The sequence below is a fragment of the Paralichthys olivaceus genome, chromosome 1 (genome assembly GCF_024713975.1).
Source record: "Paralichthys olivaceus isolate ysfri-2021 chromosome 1, ASM2471397v2, whole genome shotgun sequence".
NCBI lineage: Eukaryota > Metazoa > Chordata > Actinopteri > Pleuronectiformes > Paralichthyidae > Paralichthys > Paralichthys olivaceus.
In genome coordinates this window covers 6572836-6591276 of record NC_091093.1, presented here as the reverse complement: position 1 = coordinate 6591276, position 18441 = coordinate 6572836, and the positions used below count along the sequence as shown (strand labels likewise).

The window sequence follows — 18441 nt, the reverse complement described above, 5'->3', positions numbered from 1 at the left end:
CACAGCAGGTCTGACACTACTACACACACTTAACTTCGGTTAGGAGCAGATCACTGTCTGCCATTAGTAAGTATTCTCAACACCTCCTTACACCAGTTCACTGCATCTTTAGAAATACAGCATTTACAAATGACTGCATATAAAAACTCAATTAACTTTTGTATTACATGACAAATTTTGGTTTGTGTGAATTTAAATCCAGCTTTCTTTTTTTAAGAACAGCGTATACGACCGAGTGTATGTTCCATTTGGAGAGCAACTTTACACCTTGTCTGGGGTGTGGGGGGAAGACTCCCTCTGAAAAGGGGAAATATATTTATTTGAAGTTATTACATAAAAAAGTGGATCTGGCATCAAGTCACTTTCTATATTTTCCCATTTAATTAATCAATCAAATTTTATTTGTATAGCCCATATTCACATATTACTATTTGTCTCATTGGCTTGACAAAAACAACAACTCCTAAAAACAACCCAAAAAAACTTTGATTAATGGGGAAAAAATGTAGAAACCTCAGAGAGTGCCACATGTGAGGGATCCCTCTCAGAAGTGCAATAGATGCCACTATTATTATTATCTATCGTTATTGCAGGGAAAGAAACAAAAACAATAGTAAACACATTCTTTATGTTTTTTTTTACCATATTTACAGTATATTATTTATTTTGTTTTTTTATTTTCACAATTGTAATAGACAAGTCCTTGAAGTCTGTGCCGGTGATCATAAAATATTAGATTTCTGATGCCACATGATGCATTAGATAAAAACAACATGAAAATCTGCCAGGCTTTCAAAAACATCACACATGTCAACTTAAATATCTGTAACGTGTAAGCATGAAGGCTGTCCTACACACATGCGTGTCCACTTCTTCCAAACTGTGCTGGAACTAACTCCGACCTGTGTGCTGTGTCGAGAGGATGCTGACATTTAGGAGCAGCAACTGAAAGCAGTCATGCAGGTTCTCTTTGCAGTAAAAGCATCTCTCAGCCGGGTGGTCCACGCCACCATTGTTAGAGTGCCTTACTCTGTCAAGCCCCAGGGTACTGGCTCCACCACCCCCTCCGCACTCGCTCCACGCACCCATCATCCCCTTCACCACTGCCATTCGGCGGCATGGAAAATCCCCCATGAGCCTCTCCTCTGATGTAAATCACAGGTAGGGGAAATGTGAGCCCGGCTGATGCACCGGCACTGTGCCGTGAAATCTCTGTTGACATTACTGACGGGTGATTCTAGAAAAAACACGGAGCGAGAGCAGGAGAGGAGAAACAGAGTGATAAAGAGGGAAGGGGAGCGAAAGAGAAAGATATGACAAGACGTGAGCATCTCAGGGAGTCACTTTTGACTTTTTGTCTCTTTTCGACTTACAGTGTGTCTTTGTCTCCAGGTTGATGGACTGAACTCAGCGAGCCACATGCTTTCATCTTCAGCCTCTCATTGAGATTTGGCATGTTGAGTGATTTTTTCCCCCCTCCCTCTATTATAGGCTGACAGAGAGACTAGCTGTTTTTATTGGTCTTAAAAAAGCCACTTTAATTCAGCCGCTGCATCTTACAGCTCTAATACCCTCTAGGTCTAACCTGTTTCCTTACTTTTCTTTAGGTAACCTTTTAACAGACAAAGATTGATTTTTTTCCAGCTCTGGTAGCTTTGTTGTGTGATGGAAAGAAGTGTGAAGATGCAGGTAACTTGAAAATGAAGTGAAGGTAACAAGGGAATCAGGGAAATGGGTTATGAGAGGCAATTTCCATGCCCACTTCCCCCTTTCCAAGCACCGAGGGGAAAAGTAAATGACTTTAACTTCAGTGTATGAAAATATTTTGTTGTACTTCGTCTCCAGGGTGGCATTTTATGACGGCTTTGATATCATTTCTGTTGCTGCTTCTTGCTTTTTGTGCTATTGGAGTGGTGCAACGGGCTGTAAAAGCTGACCTTTTTTCGCCAAAGGATGCGATTATGTAAGTGAGGGAGGCCGTGGATATTTGTCTAATGTGGCAGAGGGAGACTGGGGGGGGGGTTTGTCTGTAAGTGACATGGTAATGCACTCCATGGTCGTCCGTGTGGGTTGAGGGAAGGGATAAAAGGAGCATGTCATCACTGTCCGCCGCGCGAGACAACAGAGACGACTCGCTCCTCTCCCTTGTCTACTTTTTGCCTGCTCCTTGTTCCTTTGTTCTCCCTCCCTGCCTCCCTCCCTCACCCCGCCTCACCCTCCGTCTCTGGGCCTGTGTTCCAGAGACAGAGTGTGAAACACGTATAGTGGCATCATGACACACAGAAGGAGTGCTTGTGCTTGTAGCAGCCGTCCACTCCAAGGTGATCTGACATCTTAAAGCGATGCTCGGCGGCAACAGCACATTCGCTCAGACAAGCGTGTTGACGTCGCTGCCTCGCCAAAAGGACCCCCCCCCACCCCTCCCCTTACCAGTCTGAAGCCGGCTGCCAAGTGCTTCCGCGAAGAGGACGGCTTAATTGTTTCTGCCACAGCCATGCCTCTTCTTCATTTTTCTCTCTTTCCTTCCTAATCCCAGGGACGGAGAAAATGAAGCTGTTATTTGCATGTCTAATGATACTCAATATCACAGGCCTCTCAAAGGGGAAGGCACAGATGATTATTAATATAGCCAATGAAGCCCTCGTTTATACTGCCTTTTGTTCTTAGGCCTGAGAAAATACGGTTTTCCAATACCTGCCAATTAAAAGCTGTTGAGAGGTATGAGCTGGCTTTAAATGTAGAAAAACCGCAGCAGATACTGTACATGCGAAGCCGCTCGGAGTCAGGGCAGATGCTGCTATAAGCTGCTAATGTGTAAAGATCCTGCTGCAGATCAGAGCTACAATTAAATATGCATTCTTTTTTTACTCCACACCCTGCATATAAATCAGATTGTAGATGTTGTGGCATTCAAACTTGTAAATCTGACTAATCAGCTGCATGTATTGAACATTACTCTTTAGTATAAAAGTGCTCTAGCCTGCAGTTCCATGCTGAAAAACGACCTACAGTGGAGAATTGCTATATGACAAACAAAGGCTCTTAGCCAAAGCTGCCAGAGTCCATTATTCAAGACCCAGTACAGGAAAACTTGCTGGACTCCTGAAGGACTTTTCAACAGCAACAATGCATGCCTCTCCAGCATTGGCACTTGGCATTGAATGTGGCTAATTTGCAGGGCTCCTCAGGTTGAGAACAATGACTCTGACAGCTCGAACAGGAACTGTGGAGCACATCTGCATTAGTATTCAGGAATAAGCCCCAAATAATGGCTCCAACACAGCATGTCTTCCAATTATGGAAATTCTGTGCATGTCTATATATTCTTGATATGAAACACCTCTTGAAACCTGTGAGAATGCAAAGAAAATCAGAATGGATTCTTATCCCCTGTGGGTTTGTTAACAATTCTCTTAATGACTGTAATTAAAGTTATATTCATCACAGGTTCACAGTGGATGTTAAAATCTCTGCTCTTGCTTATGGTGCCAAATGTAGATGATTTAACATCAAATGTGTCTTTTCTTTTACACTGACAGAAAACAGAAGCAAAGCGAAGGGCTGTCTTGAGTACTTTTTCTCTGATTACTTTCTGAAAATACTCAAAGAAAAGATTTGAAATTGAACATTTCCTTGTAATGGAGTATTTATTTGATGCAGTATTGCTGTTTAAATCATGGCACAATACATTTTGTGGGTGATTTTAGAGACTGAAACCTCACCAGTTTTCTTTGAACTGTCCTCTTGACTTAAATAATTGCACCAACCCCATAATATGTCAAAATCATATCTTATATGAGTAATTATGATACATCAAAGTTTTAAATAAGTACTATCATGAATTCTTTTTTATCCCAATTTAAACCTTCATGTTTTTTAGTGGAGCTTTTAATGTGCACGTTAACAAAGCCCTCATTCATAGACAGAATTGGGATCCCCTCTATATGTTTATATTTTAAATTCTATTTTGTGTTCACTTGTTTATAACTGTCTAATGTTGTAGCAAACATTTTCCACAGCAGCTACAACTTTCGTTTGCTGCTTTACTTTCCACGCATGCTCCAACACTTCGACTCTGAAACATACCCGTCAGCATGTGCTGTTTGTGACATTTAACAAGATCACAGGATCACATGTTTGACAGACAGAGTTTGTGATAACACTCACATCAACGCTCATTCACTCGCTGGTTAAACCACCAGCAAAAAAAAAAAAGGGAAGGGAAAAGAAGCCTGAGAGAGTAAAGTAAAGAGGGCATGAGGAAGGGAGGGAGTGGAGCGGAGAGGGGGGAGTAAAATGTTGAAATATGAATTACAAACCCGAGCAGCACCATCTGGACCGAGAAAATACACATCATAGTGGAGAGCTGGCACACTGAATTAGACTTACTACGGGATCCATCTGCACCTCGTGAAATCAATCTCATTCCTTGATTTGATTAGGTCAGCCGCACAGAAGAAAGAGAAAACTGTTGTGCTCCTTGATTAAGCTTGTTTTGTTTTGCGCCCCTCCACACCCACCCGCCTCCGGCATGCTGTGTATACCGATGAGTCTGGGGCCCACAGGTAGGGTAATGACAGTAGTCGAGGTTAATGCAAAAAAATCTCCCTCTATTTAACACGCAGCGTGTGCACCACAGCCCCCGTAGCTGAGCTCATTTACACTCTTTCACGGCTCTGTGTCTTTATTGTTTGGAACGTTTATTTCTCTCTGTCTTTTTTGTTTGTTTGTTTTTGCTCGAAATCAAAGACTGTTCTGGGAGAGGCTTAATTCTGGAGCTCTTCACTAGATACATGCAGGGCTGCCATGGATCGGGCACATCCACTCCACCAGTAGTCGTGTTTTTTTATTTTTTATTTTTGGAGTTAAGGGCTATATCGGGTGCACACAACGTTGAACAGATTGAATATGTAATGCTCTCTCTTTCTAACAACAGGGTGTAATGGGCATGTGGTAAAAATCTATACTGGAGATTGCTCGCATACAATAGGTCATTCTTGAAGTGAGAGCTGATGTAGCTGAAAGCCTGGTTGTTTTATTTTCCTACTTTCCTATTCTCTCTCCGCAGACACTGTACCCTCCCATGATTAAAATGCATCCTCCTGTGCATCCACACCCACAAACAAAGGGCTTTTCATGGGTGGCTAAATCTAATTGTGTTGCCCTCTTGTATCTACCAAAGGTAGCTGCTTTGACTGATTCTCCAGAAGCAATAATGCACCGGCGGCTGTGAATGCAGCACATGTGCCATTGCTCAAAGTGCAGGGATGGACAGCGCGCACATTAGCCCTGATTGACCTTGGTGCAGATAGCACACAAATCCAGCGCAAATTGTCTCGTTTGTTGTTTGTCTCATTAATTTGCGATTGTCCAAGGGGAAAATAAAACAGAATGGAAGCAGAAGGCAAAAGCTTGCCGATGATTCGGTTCGCACAAGCCGTGTGGAGGAGGCACAATGCTGGGAGTCTCGGTGCTGATTGTAATTACGGTGCCTTTTTCAAATGGCGTTGGCTTCAATTACAAACCATCACCTTGGCTTGTATGTGGGTCATGACACCATCTCTCTCTCCCAGTGTCTGTACTGACAATAAATGAACAGGAAAACATGCAAGGCTCTCTTTCCACCGTTTTTGGCCTCCATGAATACTGTGTCTGACCTCTCAGGACCACTATATTGATTATTGTTCTACTGAGACAGATGCCCACAAATCCCCATGGATTTTATTCTTTTGTGGCCACTGCAGTAGAACAATAAGTGATAACCTCAATTTCTTAAGAGTTTTATTTTTAACTGAGTTGGGAAAAATCTATATTTGCTCATGGGAGAAGTAAAGATTAATTAATCTTAGGGCTACATCAGCATTAGCTTAACACCTTTACAATTGGCCTTATTTGTGTGATGAAACATTAAGGCTACAATATTTCTGAATGAATTTTTTTTTTTAACAGCGACATGGACGTTCATTATGTGGTTTCCTCCATTAAAGTCTGTTGTGGCTCGCACCAGAAGGGAACTTTTCAGTCCAATTTGATAAAATGCTACGTGCCACGAGACAGACTGCAGGGAAAATGTTCCCAAGAATAGCTAAGTGTATCATATATCATGCATCGCACCATCTGTTCCGTACATTCAAAATGTTATTGCAATATTTAGAATTACAGATTATTCATGTAGGTGTAATTAACAGAGTCGAAATCCACCGAATGGGAGGAAACCACTATTCATTTGCAGACATGTTTGAATCTATCTAGAGAAACTATTTAGGCTGCGGTTGCCTGAGGGCGTACAGATGGAAGGAGAAAAAAAATGTCAGCTCTAATTTTATCAGTTTTGACAATGAATTAGCCCTTGTTGATCCCTCATTGCAAAATGAAGCCCTCTTAAATGAATTCTTTGGATTCACTGTGAGAGTGGGTCACACTGACCAGATGAGGAACTGAGCCATAATAAAGGGACTGAACCCAATAGAAAAAGGTCAACATCTGGCTGCTACAAAAGGTGCTATGCAAACTAGTCCATGCAGCGCGTGGCCTTAGGGTCCCCATACATTTTACATAACAACACGCAGTCTGCTGCATATTTAATGGTTAACAAGACATTTCCCCCCCAGTCTGGTCTGGTCATGCAACCTAGGTTAAACAAACCTGTCATCTCCACCACATCGGGATAGTGCTAAACATGACATTTAAAGTCCACATAGTGATGCATTATACAGCACATTTCATGTTGCTCTACAGTATGTCTTTGCCAGTTTACATCATTTGCTAAATTAAATGTCATTGAATGTTACACACTGTCTTATTATAAATAACAGTGCTGGAAAGCAACTACATATTCAAGTATTTTACATAGATACGTGCACTTTTATACTCTTGCACACTTACCCCTACATTTCAGAGGGGAACACTGCAGTCTTTACTCCACACCATTATTCTCACCCGTGCTTGTTACTTTTAAGATTCACAACAGTCATCATTATCCAGACAAAGCATCTTACACGTTGTTGCATCAGTGTTAACAAACTTGTAATGTCACATGTAATAACATATGAGTCACAGAGGCCATTATTCTGCAGGACGAGTATTACATTTGATGGCTTCAGTACATTTTGCTGACAGCACTTTTGTTCTGAAGTAGAATTTTGAATGCAGCACTTGTAATAGTAGTACTGGTGCTGTGACTCAAATAAAGTCTCTATCCCTTCTTCCACCACTGAAATAACATCTACACATGTCTTTATGTAACTGAATTTGCCTAAGATTAGTGATCTCTGGAGAGAAGTCATCTCTGACCGCTATCAAGGGCTATCTGAGGCAGATTTGGGGAGAGGGCAGTCCGACATACTGTGTGCAGTCTGTTCTAGCAGACAGTAGTTGACAAGCTGCATCACAGTGACAGCATCTCCTCCCCCTCGCTCCCCACTTCAGTCTCCCTCGCCTCCTCCAGTCTTACTGGTACATACATAGGAGGAGAACATGTCCTATCTAACATTTGCCCTGACAAGGAGCATAATCATTAGTTCCCTTCTGTAGGGCTACATTTAAGCATGTGGAACCCAGGTTCAATGTGGTGGTGATGGGGGTGGGGAGTGAAATCCGTGGAAGCTTCCTCATTAGGACACAGTGATTGCCGTAAAAGATCATCTACAGCAGGGACTGACATATTTCCTCCTCCGCTGACAGGATAAGCAGTCCCACGCAGCCCCTGATTGGGCGTTGTGGCTGGCAACTAGAGGTGCGTGCGAGTGTGTACGCATACAGGCGTGAGCGGGGGCATGCACACAACAGGACAGAGCACTGCAAAGTACTGCCATAGGATAATTTCTTCAGTCAGCTAAGGCGCTCCTCATCATCCTGAGCTGCAGCCTCAAAATATAAGGATGTCTTTTCAACAGCCAGAGTATAGCGACTAAATCATAATTACTTTCCTTGCCTGTATTTATGTATGTATATATATATATGTACATATATATATACATATATACATAGATACACTGCACTCACTGATGGTTTTATTAGATCTTTATGATAGCCTCTGCTGCATTCATGAAATAATGCAATCACTCTATACATTGGTTACAACTAAAATGAAAGTACACATCATGGGCAACATTTCAATACTATTCAAGGTGTAACTCTTTTCACCAGTCCGAACAAAGACAAAACTGGCTGTGCAATGATCCATGGGTATAAACAGCCTTCACTCTGCTCAAAATACTCTATTGATGTTTTGTGATTCAACTCTGCATCGTAGCACATAATCATCATGACTACACTATGCTGTTATCCATTATCTGCCCATTTCCTGAATGTCACTGTCAATGTCACTGATTGTTGGTGATGTTTTTGTTGCCCAGGCAACTTGGCTAATGACGGGGACCTGTGACAGACTTCCTTTAACCCCCCACTCCCCTCAGTAATTGTCCTCTGTGATGACTGTTTGTGTGCTCCAGTGCGAAGGCTGTCTAAGAAGTGGGCAACCAGGGCATTTAGGGCAGACATCAGTGTTGGGAGCTGCAGCTGGTTACAGCCGACTCACCTCAACTTTCAGGGAATGTGGAGTAAGTGCCACTTTCTAGCAAAGTGATGATTGAATGGATGAGTTTTCGTTTCAAAAAGAAAGCACACAGTGTGCCATTTTTCCTTTTCTCTTTTTTTGCAGGTAGAGGATGTATTCATCCACCTACAATTTCTGTTAAGGTGTCAGGCAGAATGCACCCAGACAGCAATGCAGTGTGCTAACTTAATTATAATATGAAATGTTAGAGCTGTCCACAATGCCCTAAAAATTCAAGACACAGTGACAGAGTCCTTTGTGCAGTTTCCTAGTGTTGGTTTTGTTTTTAATAGTGCAGCCGTAATGATGAACAGCTATTTTAATTTTATGTACGGTAATGAAGTCTTGATTCTTTCTGTGGAAAATATAAGACAGAAATAATGCACCAGCTTACTGTCACTGTCAGTCGCAGGCAGCTCTTCCTCCCCCTGTGTTTATCCTTGCAGTTAAATGTTACAGTTTCGCCACTTGATTGCATGACTTTACATCCTAACGTTGCATAAATGAAGCTTTATAAAGTAGCCAGCTGCTCTGTGCCCAGATGATCTATAGCTGCTCCTCTCTGGGTTTGTGCACAGTGATCTATGGCGAGGGGTATAAGGGACAAAATTAAGCCTGTACTGAGAAGTTGCAGGAGTCCTCTGGTGTGGTCGCCAGGAGTGGTGAAATTACTAATTTATAAAGCATTACATGGTCTGGTCGCTCTGAAGGACTTGAATGAACCCTCTGTCCTGGCGAGGCAGGGTTTTTTTCTTTCTTTTTAAGCTGCTATAAACTTAGAACCTTCTTCTTTATCACAACTTTGATTTCAGTGACATTTTAAGAATTATTGTTTAGGCTTTATTTTGTAACGTTGTTTTCGAAACCTTTTATGTTTTGTCTTTAGTGTTTATCATCTATTATAATGGTTTTGTTGCTTCACTTTTACCATTTCTGTTTCGTGCCATTAATCTTCAATTGTATTTGTACTTTATTATAAAGTTGTTAAAGCATATTGAGTCATTATGAAGAGGTAATATATATATATATATATATATATATATACTGATTCATACTTATAGTCAAACCAATATTAAAGGTTCAGTGTGTAGAATTTAGTGACATCTAATGGTGAATTTGCATATTGCAGCTGAATACCCCTCACCTCACACCCCTCTTCCAAACATAAAAGAGAACCTGTGGTAGACTTCAGTTGTCATAAAAACTTGTGCTGTTTAGTTTGGCAAGTCTGGACCACTTTAAAAAACAAGGCAGCCTCCATAGAGAGATCAGGAGCGGGTCCCTGATGTAAAAATATAAAGTATTTAAAAATAAAGGGCCCATCCTAAGATAAAGAAAACAACAATTCTTAAAATTTTGATGAAACACACTCGTAAAAACATCACCAGGATTATTTTATATTAATTTGCTGTCAATAGATCTCTTACACTTACATTTTACACACTGAACCTATAACTGTAGGTTAGGTGACACCAGCTAAACATTTCATTTAAAAAAGCACACTCTTAATTATTTGGCTGTATATGCTTATGCAACTACATCAACATAGATGTGCTTGATGTTCTCTCCTGACCTTGAAAACAGTAGATACCAAAACCTGCAAAACTTAACTTGTGTGACTTACTCTAAAGCTTTTGATTGAATTGCAAACTCTTCATGTGCATGTTTAGTTTGCTCCATTGCCATATAATTGCAAGTGTTCAAACACTACTGTCAGTTCTTTCTGACCTTGAGCAAAAGATCCAGAATGAAGATATTCATACCTATTTTGACAGGTTTTAAGACTTTGGCTTTGTACGGTGACCTCCCCTGACAGCGTTAGTGTCAGGTGAAGTAGTGCCGTGTCAGTGCCAAGCACAGCAGGATTAAATTGTAGCTGCCTCCCTAAAATATTCACTGCGTGATATATGGCGCAACCAAAACCAATATGCAAGCTGAAGTAGTCAAGTTGGCACTCTTAGAGGGAAGCCAGCCACATGCAGTCATGTACTGTAATGCAGAGCCGCGGGCACATCGCCACACACAAGAAGTCACAACATAGGATAAAAAAACTCAATGACAGACCATCATTAATTTGAGCTCATTTAAAGAGTTTCTCAGTGTGCAGGATGTTGTGAGGCATTTGTGTTAATGAGCTGCATCATTCATGTGAAATGATGGCACAATTAGGAAAACAAAAGTGCAAGGTGTGACAATTTAAGTGAATGTGCTTTGTCAGTGTCTGCAAACAACACCTCAGAGACGGTATATGCATAAAAGGCGGCTTATAAAAACATTGCGGGGGGTTTAGAGGTCGGGATTTTCACCGACAGATTTTTACCTTGCTATTCTGCACCCTTGCCACGCTCCCACAGGAATCGCTGCTGAAAGACTGAGGCAGGAAATGAAATTAAAGCTGCTGAATACAGATGTTTTGATGAATGCCTCGGCTGTGTGTGCGTGTGTGTGTGTTTATGAGGGCCGCGTATATTAACACAAATAAGAGCTGAAGAGAGGACGGCTGCCAGCTGTGTCACAGCTACACTGCACATCGTTGGATCTGTAAATATTCTGCTTGCTGTGCTCGGTGCCTCTCTCCTCTGCTCTGAAAGTCACTCACCTTGGGGATCAAGAGGCTTATATGAAAGGTGACTTACAGAGAAAGAAGTGCTCTCTCTGTTCATGTAAATAGCAAGGTCCTCCGCTTCGCTCATGAAGCCCTGGTGTTTCTCTTCTTCTCTGACCTCTTTCTTTCGCACCATTGTGTCTCATGCCCTTCCAATTTACCTCTTTAGCTTGAAACGGCAGAAGCTTTTGCCTGTTCTTTTGTCCACAGATGTTTCCACGGCCTCGTGTAGCATTGTCAGACTCATTAGTTATACTCAGCCCATTTGGCGAGTGGGAGCCCATCCAGTCAGCCTAGCACGTAATGCAGCTTTAGTGAACTAATGAAACTGTAATTACAAAAATAATGAGGAACATGCAGTATAGTCCAGTAACTTTGGGGCTGGTTATTCGTGAGCATGAATCACTGTGCTCACAGATTCCTCTTTAATTTTTCATGGATTCTGATACTTTTCTGTTCTTGCCGTGTTGTGGAATGCACATTCACAACGCTTCTAGCATCTTCGTTCTGTGAATTTCAGACTGTAGGGAGCAATATCCTCCCACAATGTGTGTTTGTATGATGTATTTGTGATGTATAACAAGGAACAATGTAGGCTAAGGTCCATTTCCTGTGCTACTTATGAAGTTATTGTCCCCAGCGGGCCTCATTTAGCAAAGTGTAGGCTATGTTGAGGCACGTTTAGTATCCCTGCTACACTAGTTGCCACAAAGCACAGCAGCAAAACAACACATTGCAGTCACATTGCATACTTATCTGCTTTTACATGCCGAGAACTCCCAAAATGTGCTGAGCCTATTAAGTTGCATAAATTATATCCCCCTACCCTCTTTTTTCTGTCTACACAGTGGAATCAAAGTGACTCTGCTGCACCTTTAAACTTAAATGTTTTACTTTGTCTCTCCGTTGCAGCTACACACAGACTTGGATGTGGGCGGCAAGAACATCAAGTACGTCCTGGCGGGCGAGGGGGCAGGCACCATCTTTGCCATCAATGAGTTGACTGGCGACATCCATGCCATGAAGAGGCTGGACCGTGAGGAGAAGGCAGAGTACACACTGACAGCCCAGGTTGTTAATGCCGATACAGACGAGCCCTTGGAGCCACCGTCCGAGTTCATCATCAAAGTCCAGGACATAAACGACAATCCCCCACAGTTCATCGAAGGCCCGTACAGAGCTTCTGTTCCAGAAATGTCTGCTGTTGGTGAGTCACAATAGACAAGCTTCAATTCTGGTCCATGCTGCACCCAGCAGCCAAATCAGTGTGTGAGATTTCTGAGACGGCTGATCTATAATAGGCTACTGCATAAAAATAATGACTGAATAAGAATAAGAGGAAATGAGTATGCCTATTTACAAGCCTGCCCGCTATGAGTGTCTCTGCAAATGAAAATACAAGAATGATAAATCAAATCAAATCACTGGAACTTCACCCATAGCTCAGTGCTGCAACTTCAAGTCAACACGCACTTAGCACGGCCGACTGCTGCAAATGTTACATCCACTACAAACACAAAGAAGTCCAAGTGACAACATGCACAACACGAGCCAAACAATCTGTATGTTGTAAGATAAAAACACTCTGGAGGAGAAATGCTCCTACTGCTCTTCACACACAACTCAAGTTGTGCAGGGGGTGAAAAAAGCCCTATTAGCACATTTCAGACATGCAGCAACATCAGCATGTGTAGATACAACACTTGATCTTCTGGCAAGCATTTGCATGGGTTAAGGGTCATGCTGCATTATAATGTAGACGATTTGGGAATATGTTTTTTTTTTTATTGCATATTTTAACATTTTCACAAGTGCAGTCAGTCAGTTATGTGATGAATAGGATCAAGTATTATTCATGGAGAGTTTAGATGGCCCAGACTGATATTTTATTGATGACAAAATCTGTAGACCATTAGGACTAGCAATAGAAACCACTGTCTACTACCTATATAGAATTGGGCGTTGAATATTTTTTCTTCCTAAAGCCCAATTCATGCTTCTGTTTCAGAATTAGAGAACCACAAACCAGAAGACACTCAACACCAGCATAAAAACTCTACAGCCACTAGCTTTGCGGCAGTTTAATTGCAGCGCGACTCACACACCGAAGCAAAACTATGACGTGTAGCTTCAGTGCAGAAGCATGAATTCTGCTATTGTTTTAAAAGCTAAAAGCTCCCACAAACTGATACACAAACCCCTGCAAACACTGTCTGTTTCATTGTATGCTAATGCATTCATATATTCAAATTCTTATCGCATCCATGCATTTAAATGACCAGCGTGTGATGATCACATAATTCAAATGTATAGCTCATGTAGAATAAGCAAAGGCCTGTAAGGAGATCAGTACACAGAGTTTTGATTTATATGGGGGAGCTCTGGCACTGACCCCAGAGCAGCAGGAGTCTTGTAGAAAATCAGTAGCAGGAAGGAGATCAAAGTGTGTCTTTATGCCGTTTTGACATTGGAGGAGTTGAGCGAGGGTGCCAGGGTCTGTTGTTGGGCGGCAAGCACTTGTTATTGTGTTTCCTCATTGAGCTTCCTCTTGTTACCTGTCACAAGCTGACAAAACATGCTAGGGCAGATGGTGTTAGGTATGTAATGGAATCTGTTACGTAAATCCCATCTGTGGGCTGCACCCTCCGATTCAGCTCCTCGACGTAACAGCGATTTGCCTCAGATTCTCATGATCGATGTCGCTGGTTCTTATTGGCTGCTGCCAGTGCAAGCAAAAAGGTACAAAACACAACGCAAAACTATCCGTGTAAACACAGAATAACAGTGAACTCTTGCTGTCTGAGCTCTGTTGCTTGATCCTTGCTGCTAATAGATTTGGATTTGGTTGAAATGTACTGTAGCTCTCTGAGGGTTTTGTCTGTGCAGTGCAGGGACAGCAACATTGATGGGCTAGATGGGAAAGCGGTAGCTGACAGCAGTCTGTGATTTGCCAGTGGGAATAATGCATAAGAAATGGAAATCAAAATCTCTTTGTTGACTGTTGTTCCCTTTTGTCACTACTGATTAATTAAACATTCACGAATGCACGATTGTTTGTTTGAAAGGCTTTTCTTTTAGCAACTAGTTTCCCTCTTGTTAAGTTTCCATGTGCTGTGGAATTATGGGGAGAATTAGAGGTCCTGGACAAACCAACAATAAGTCATTCGTCTCTCTCTCCTCATATTCATAAATCGTGGGTTTCTTTACAGTGGTGTTTCATCTTTATCGCACTGAAATGAGAATGTGCTCAGGACTCAGTGGATTAGTGGAAGTGTGCTGAGCAGTGGATAACTAATAAAGTCCACAGGAAAGGGAGTGTAAAATAAACGGATGTTGTTGAAGTTGCCTGAGCAAATCTCCACAGCGGCGAGGAACTGGGAAGCATTAAAATGTAATTATGGCACATGCTATGAAATGCCGCATTACATCTGGTATTGAGTTCAGACAGTGCTGAGTATGCTGATGTATTCCTGCTCGGCGTGAACCCACCTGCATCGAATAATCAAAAATCTAATCCAAACCGTAACAGGCTGGTTCTCCTGACGATGTTATCCACTTACAGAGCTTGTCAGTTCCACTCCAGACTTCATCAATGTCTTACCAGCTCCTTACTTATCAAGAGTGTATCCGCATGGTATCAGTGAGACCAGGGACAATATCAACACCCACGTTTTATCTGTCAAGGACTACGGCTAGATAGAAACCCCCCTCATTGAATGTCACCATCCCCCATAGGAAACGGTCCCCACAGCCGGATGAGATATGTGACATGGGCCGCTGAGGTCACCACGTTTCCTGTGTGCAGAGGAACATAGAGGTTAATGGGAAATGAAGGAGAAAGACCTTTTGTTCTTCCTTTAAAAGGGCCAGTCGGATAAGACGTGTGGCTTTCTCTGACTTTTCTCTGACTTTCATTGCCCCAAATTGATGAAAATGAAGGTGACCACCGCTTTGATTGTTTAGTGGATCATCTCTCAAAGTACAGTGCAACAATGAGAGGAAGTGGAGAGCAGAGGTGATGGTTGTGCTGCAGGAGAGAGGCCCAGCATTTGATCTTATTACGGCAATGATCCAGAATAAGGCGTACAGATTTTGTGACTGCTCTGTTTGAATTGGTATTTCTGTAGTGCTCGGGGCAAGGCGGAAAATATCCATCCAACAAATGTTAACTTTCAGAATGTGTTTTTTTTTTTCTCAATAGAGTTTTGGCACTTTCACGTGGGCAGTGGAACAATCTAACACAACATTTAGATTACTTTGGTGAATCATAGACTCTACATAAAGAGGGACAATGCATCTTCACAAATGAAGCCAAAATATTCTGGTTACACGCTGCCATCTTTAGCATTTTGAACCAGTCTGCACAGTATCAATTGGAGAACTGCCCAAGGGTATCTGGTCTCGCGCATACACATGCTTGACCAATCACGAGTCTCAGTCGTCAATCATGTCTTTTCACTTTCTATTGCATCAAATAACTAATAAAAACCAAACATGCTGAAATAATTAGCGCTTAGACATCATCATTGTGATAAGAATTACCTTAAATGATACATTTATTTAACATGCCCTTTGACGTTTTAGTTTGGCCCAGGTCCCATTCACTAACATATTCAATTATGATGCTTTGGCTTCACTTTTGGGTAGCAGTCATGTCATCCATCTTCACATACAGGCTATGTGGTGAATATATTAGCAAGCAGTGACATATTTACACCTCCAGCCACATTAGCATTCATTTGGTGTCATGTTTCTAGCCACCTGACCAATGTGAATCCAATTTTCACTCTATGATCTGTATTTGTCTCTATGCAAGGAAATACAATTCTAACTACAGCTAATTTCTGCAAAAAATGAATACATTTGTTATCCATTAAGAACTGCATTGATACATTCAGAATTGTTTAAAATGTTGATTAGTAACATTTCATTATAATACAAAAAGTAATGCATATTAATTGGTGCATCTTTAATCATATGCAGTATTTTTTGATTATCTAATAGATTTTTCAATGTCTTACAAATCCAGAGGTTGTCTAATTTCTTCCAATGTTAATCTTCAAGGAAAGTTAAGGAGCATGTGATCCCTCTTTTAATTGAAGGACAAAAAGCCAAATCATAATCAATCCTCTTAATAAAGTGAATATTTGATGTACCTCTTCACACCTGTCTTGTGTTCTCAGTTCCATAAGTATATTCATTAGATAATTATATTTCACTGTCACTTTAATTAAAATCTAGTTTGTTGCTTGTTTGTGCAGGCCTGGCCATGATTTGAATTGTAATTCATTTGCATGGATGGTACAGATCTCACAGGATTCGTAGATCCTGTTTCCACATTATTGGGGTCTTCGACTTTAAGGCCACTACAAGCTGAGAAATTCACCCCATATGTTTGTCGACCATATGCTGGAAATATGAGGCTCTGCTACCCGTCTGCAGCTAACAAGGGGGTTGTGATGTAGTTGGAAATAACAAAGTCTTGAAGTGACGCTTCAGGTAATTAGGAGGAGGTCGCTAGTCCCTCCTCTGTGCACTGGGGGAGGGGGGGTTTGCAAATGACAATAATTGCAACGCTGCGAAACCAACTTGCTGAAAGTTGTTGTGGCGGATTACACTCGTGCGAGAGATGCCCCTGGAGCGTTGGGCTGTGAGTGAGCTTCATTATCAGGGCGATTAATAAACAGGCGTGTAGACAGATGGCCCGTCTCCCCTTCGCATGGACCGTGCTCTCTGAAACCCGACCAAAATGAGTACCTGTACGGATGCACGGATCCTCGCCAAATGTGTCAAGATCTGCTAAATTGGTATGCAGACATAAAACTGAAGTGACATTAATAGATTACCTGGAGCTGATTTGCATTTTCAGAGTTATTATGGGTGTGGGTAACAGGACTAACAGTCTCTGCCGTCTATGTAGAGCCTTAATGATGTTTCTGATTACACTCTCATCACCACCGGCAGCTGGGAAAGTAAGTAAAGGCTTGTCATCTCAGATTTGGACGATAAATGAGCAGACTTGATCAAGGGGAGACGTATGGAAATGAACGAGATGCAGACCTTTATCAGAGCTGATCGTCTCATGCTTCTAACATTCAAACAGCAGAAAGCTCACTGTGATCACTGGTGATTTAATATCCACATAGTTTTATAATTGAGACACTGAAACATAATCCTTCATGAAGAATAACATTGTTAAGTACAACTGTGTGTTTCATCAAAGCATGAAACTCTCTCTGTGTGTCTCTATCTATCCACCCACCCATCCATCCATCCATCCACCTATCCATCCATCCATCTTTTACTGATTTGTATTACTTATCTCTTACTTACACCATCTTTCAGATCAATACAGAGAAGCTGAGCTATTTTGAGAGCATTTCATGCTCCACTCGGGCCAGAAGTTCTATAAAAATCCCCTTCCTAGATATACCTAAAATTATTATTGTACTTTGCTGATCTCTGTATTAAATCTTGAACATATTTTAGAAAGTCAGAGTGTGAATGCATTAAATGCAGTTTAATTTCTCTAAACCCTAGCAGTATTTCAGGGTCACAGCAACCCACATGAGTAAAAGAAGCACATTTATAGTGCATCTTTTATCTGGCATTTCTCTGTTGAGCTTTGAGCAGAGAGCTAAGAGTGAGAGTGTCTGGTGTTTGTGTGTCTCTCTTCTCTGATGCTAGACTCTGGTCTGGAGCTTGGCAGATGGACTGAGTGGCAGGGGGCCCTTGGCCCTTTAACATAGTGGGCAGCTGGGCGAGAGCTGGGCCAGTGTCGGGCTGGGGCACATCTGACGACCAGGCTCCTGGGCTGGGCAGGGACGTGGCAGACTGGGGCTGTGGTGATGGTGGTGGGTGGCTCCCAGGCTGAGCGGGGGTCAGAGGGGGTCAGTGCAGCGAACCTGGCCAAGGCTCTGACTCTCTTAGGCCTGTCTAACTGCCAGATAGTGCACATGCCAGCCTGCCCTTTGCTGAGGCCGTGCTAAATGGGGATAGGACAGGCCTCCGAGGCAGAAAGGATTTAACTGACATGCTGGAGTTTCTCTGTAAATAACCTGCTCCTCCGATCTATCTCACCTCATTTGGCAACAGCATCGGCGCATTTCTGTATGTGCATGTTTCTGTGTGTGGCGGTGTTATTTATAGTCTTGTTTTTTTTTTCATATTCACCTCTGTTTGTGTCTGTGATACTTGACACATGTCACTAACCCAGCGACGGCTAGTTTTTTATGTGTGCATCCATTCATCTCCACTGCTCGTGGCTGTAGCAGCTGCT

At 42.0% G+C, this 18441-nt stretch overlaps 1 protein-coding gene across 2 annotated transcripts in view; it reads left to right on the top strand.

The window, feature by feature from the left end:
• cdh8 (cadherin 8) overlaps positions 1 to 18441 on the top strand; it is an 87623-nt gene that overhangs the window by 19320 nt on the left and 49862 nt on the right. For both annotated transcript variants that reach the window (XM_069536384.1, XM_069536341.1), the window contains exon 2: positions 12075 to 12369. In XM_069536384.1, coding sequence (XP_069392485.1) covers positions 12075 to 12369 — 295 coding nt within the window. The remainder of the gene's footprint in view (positions 1 to 12074; positions 12370 to 18441) is intronic.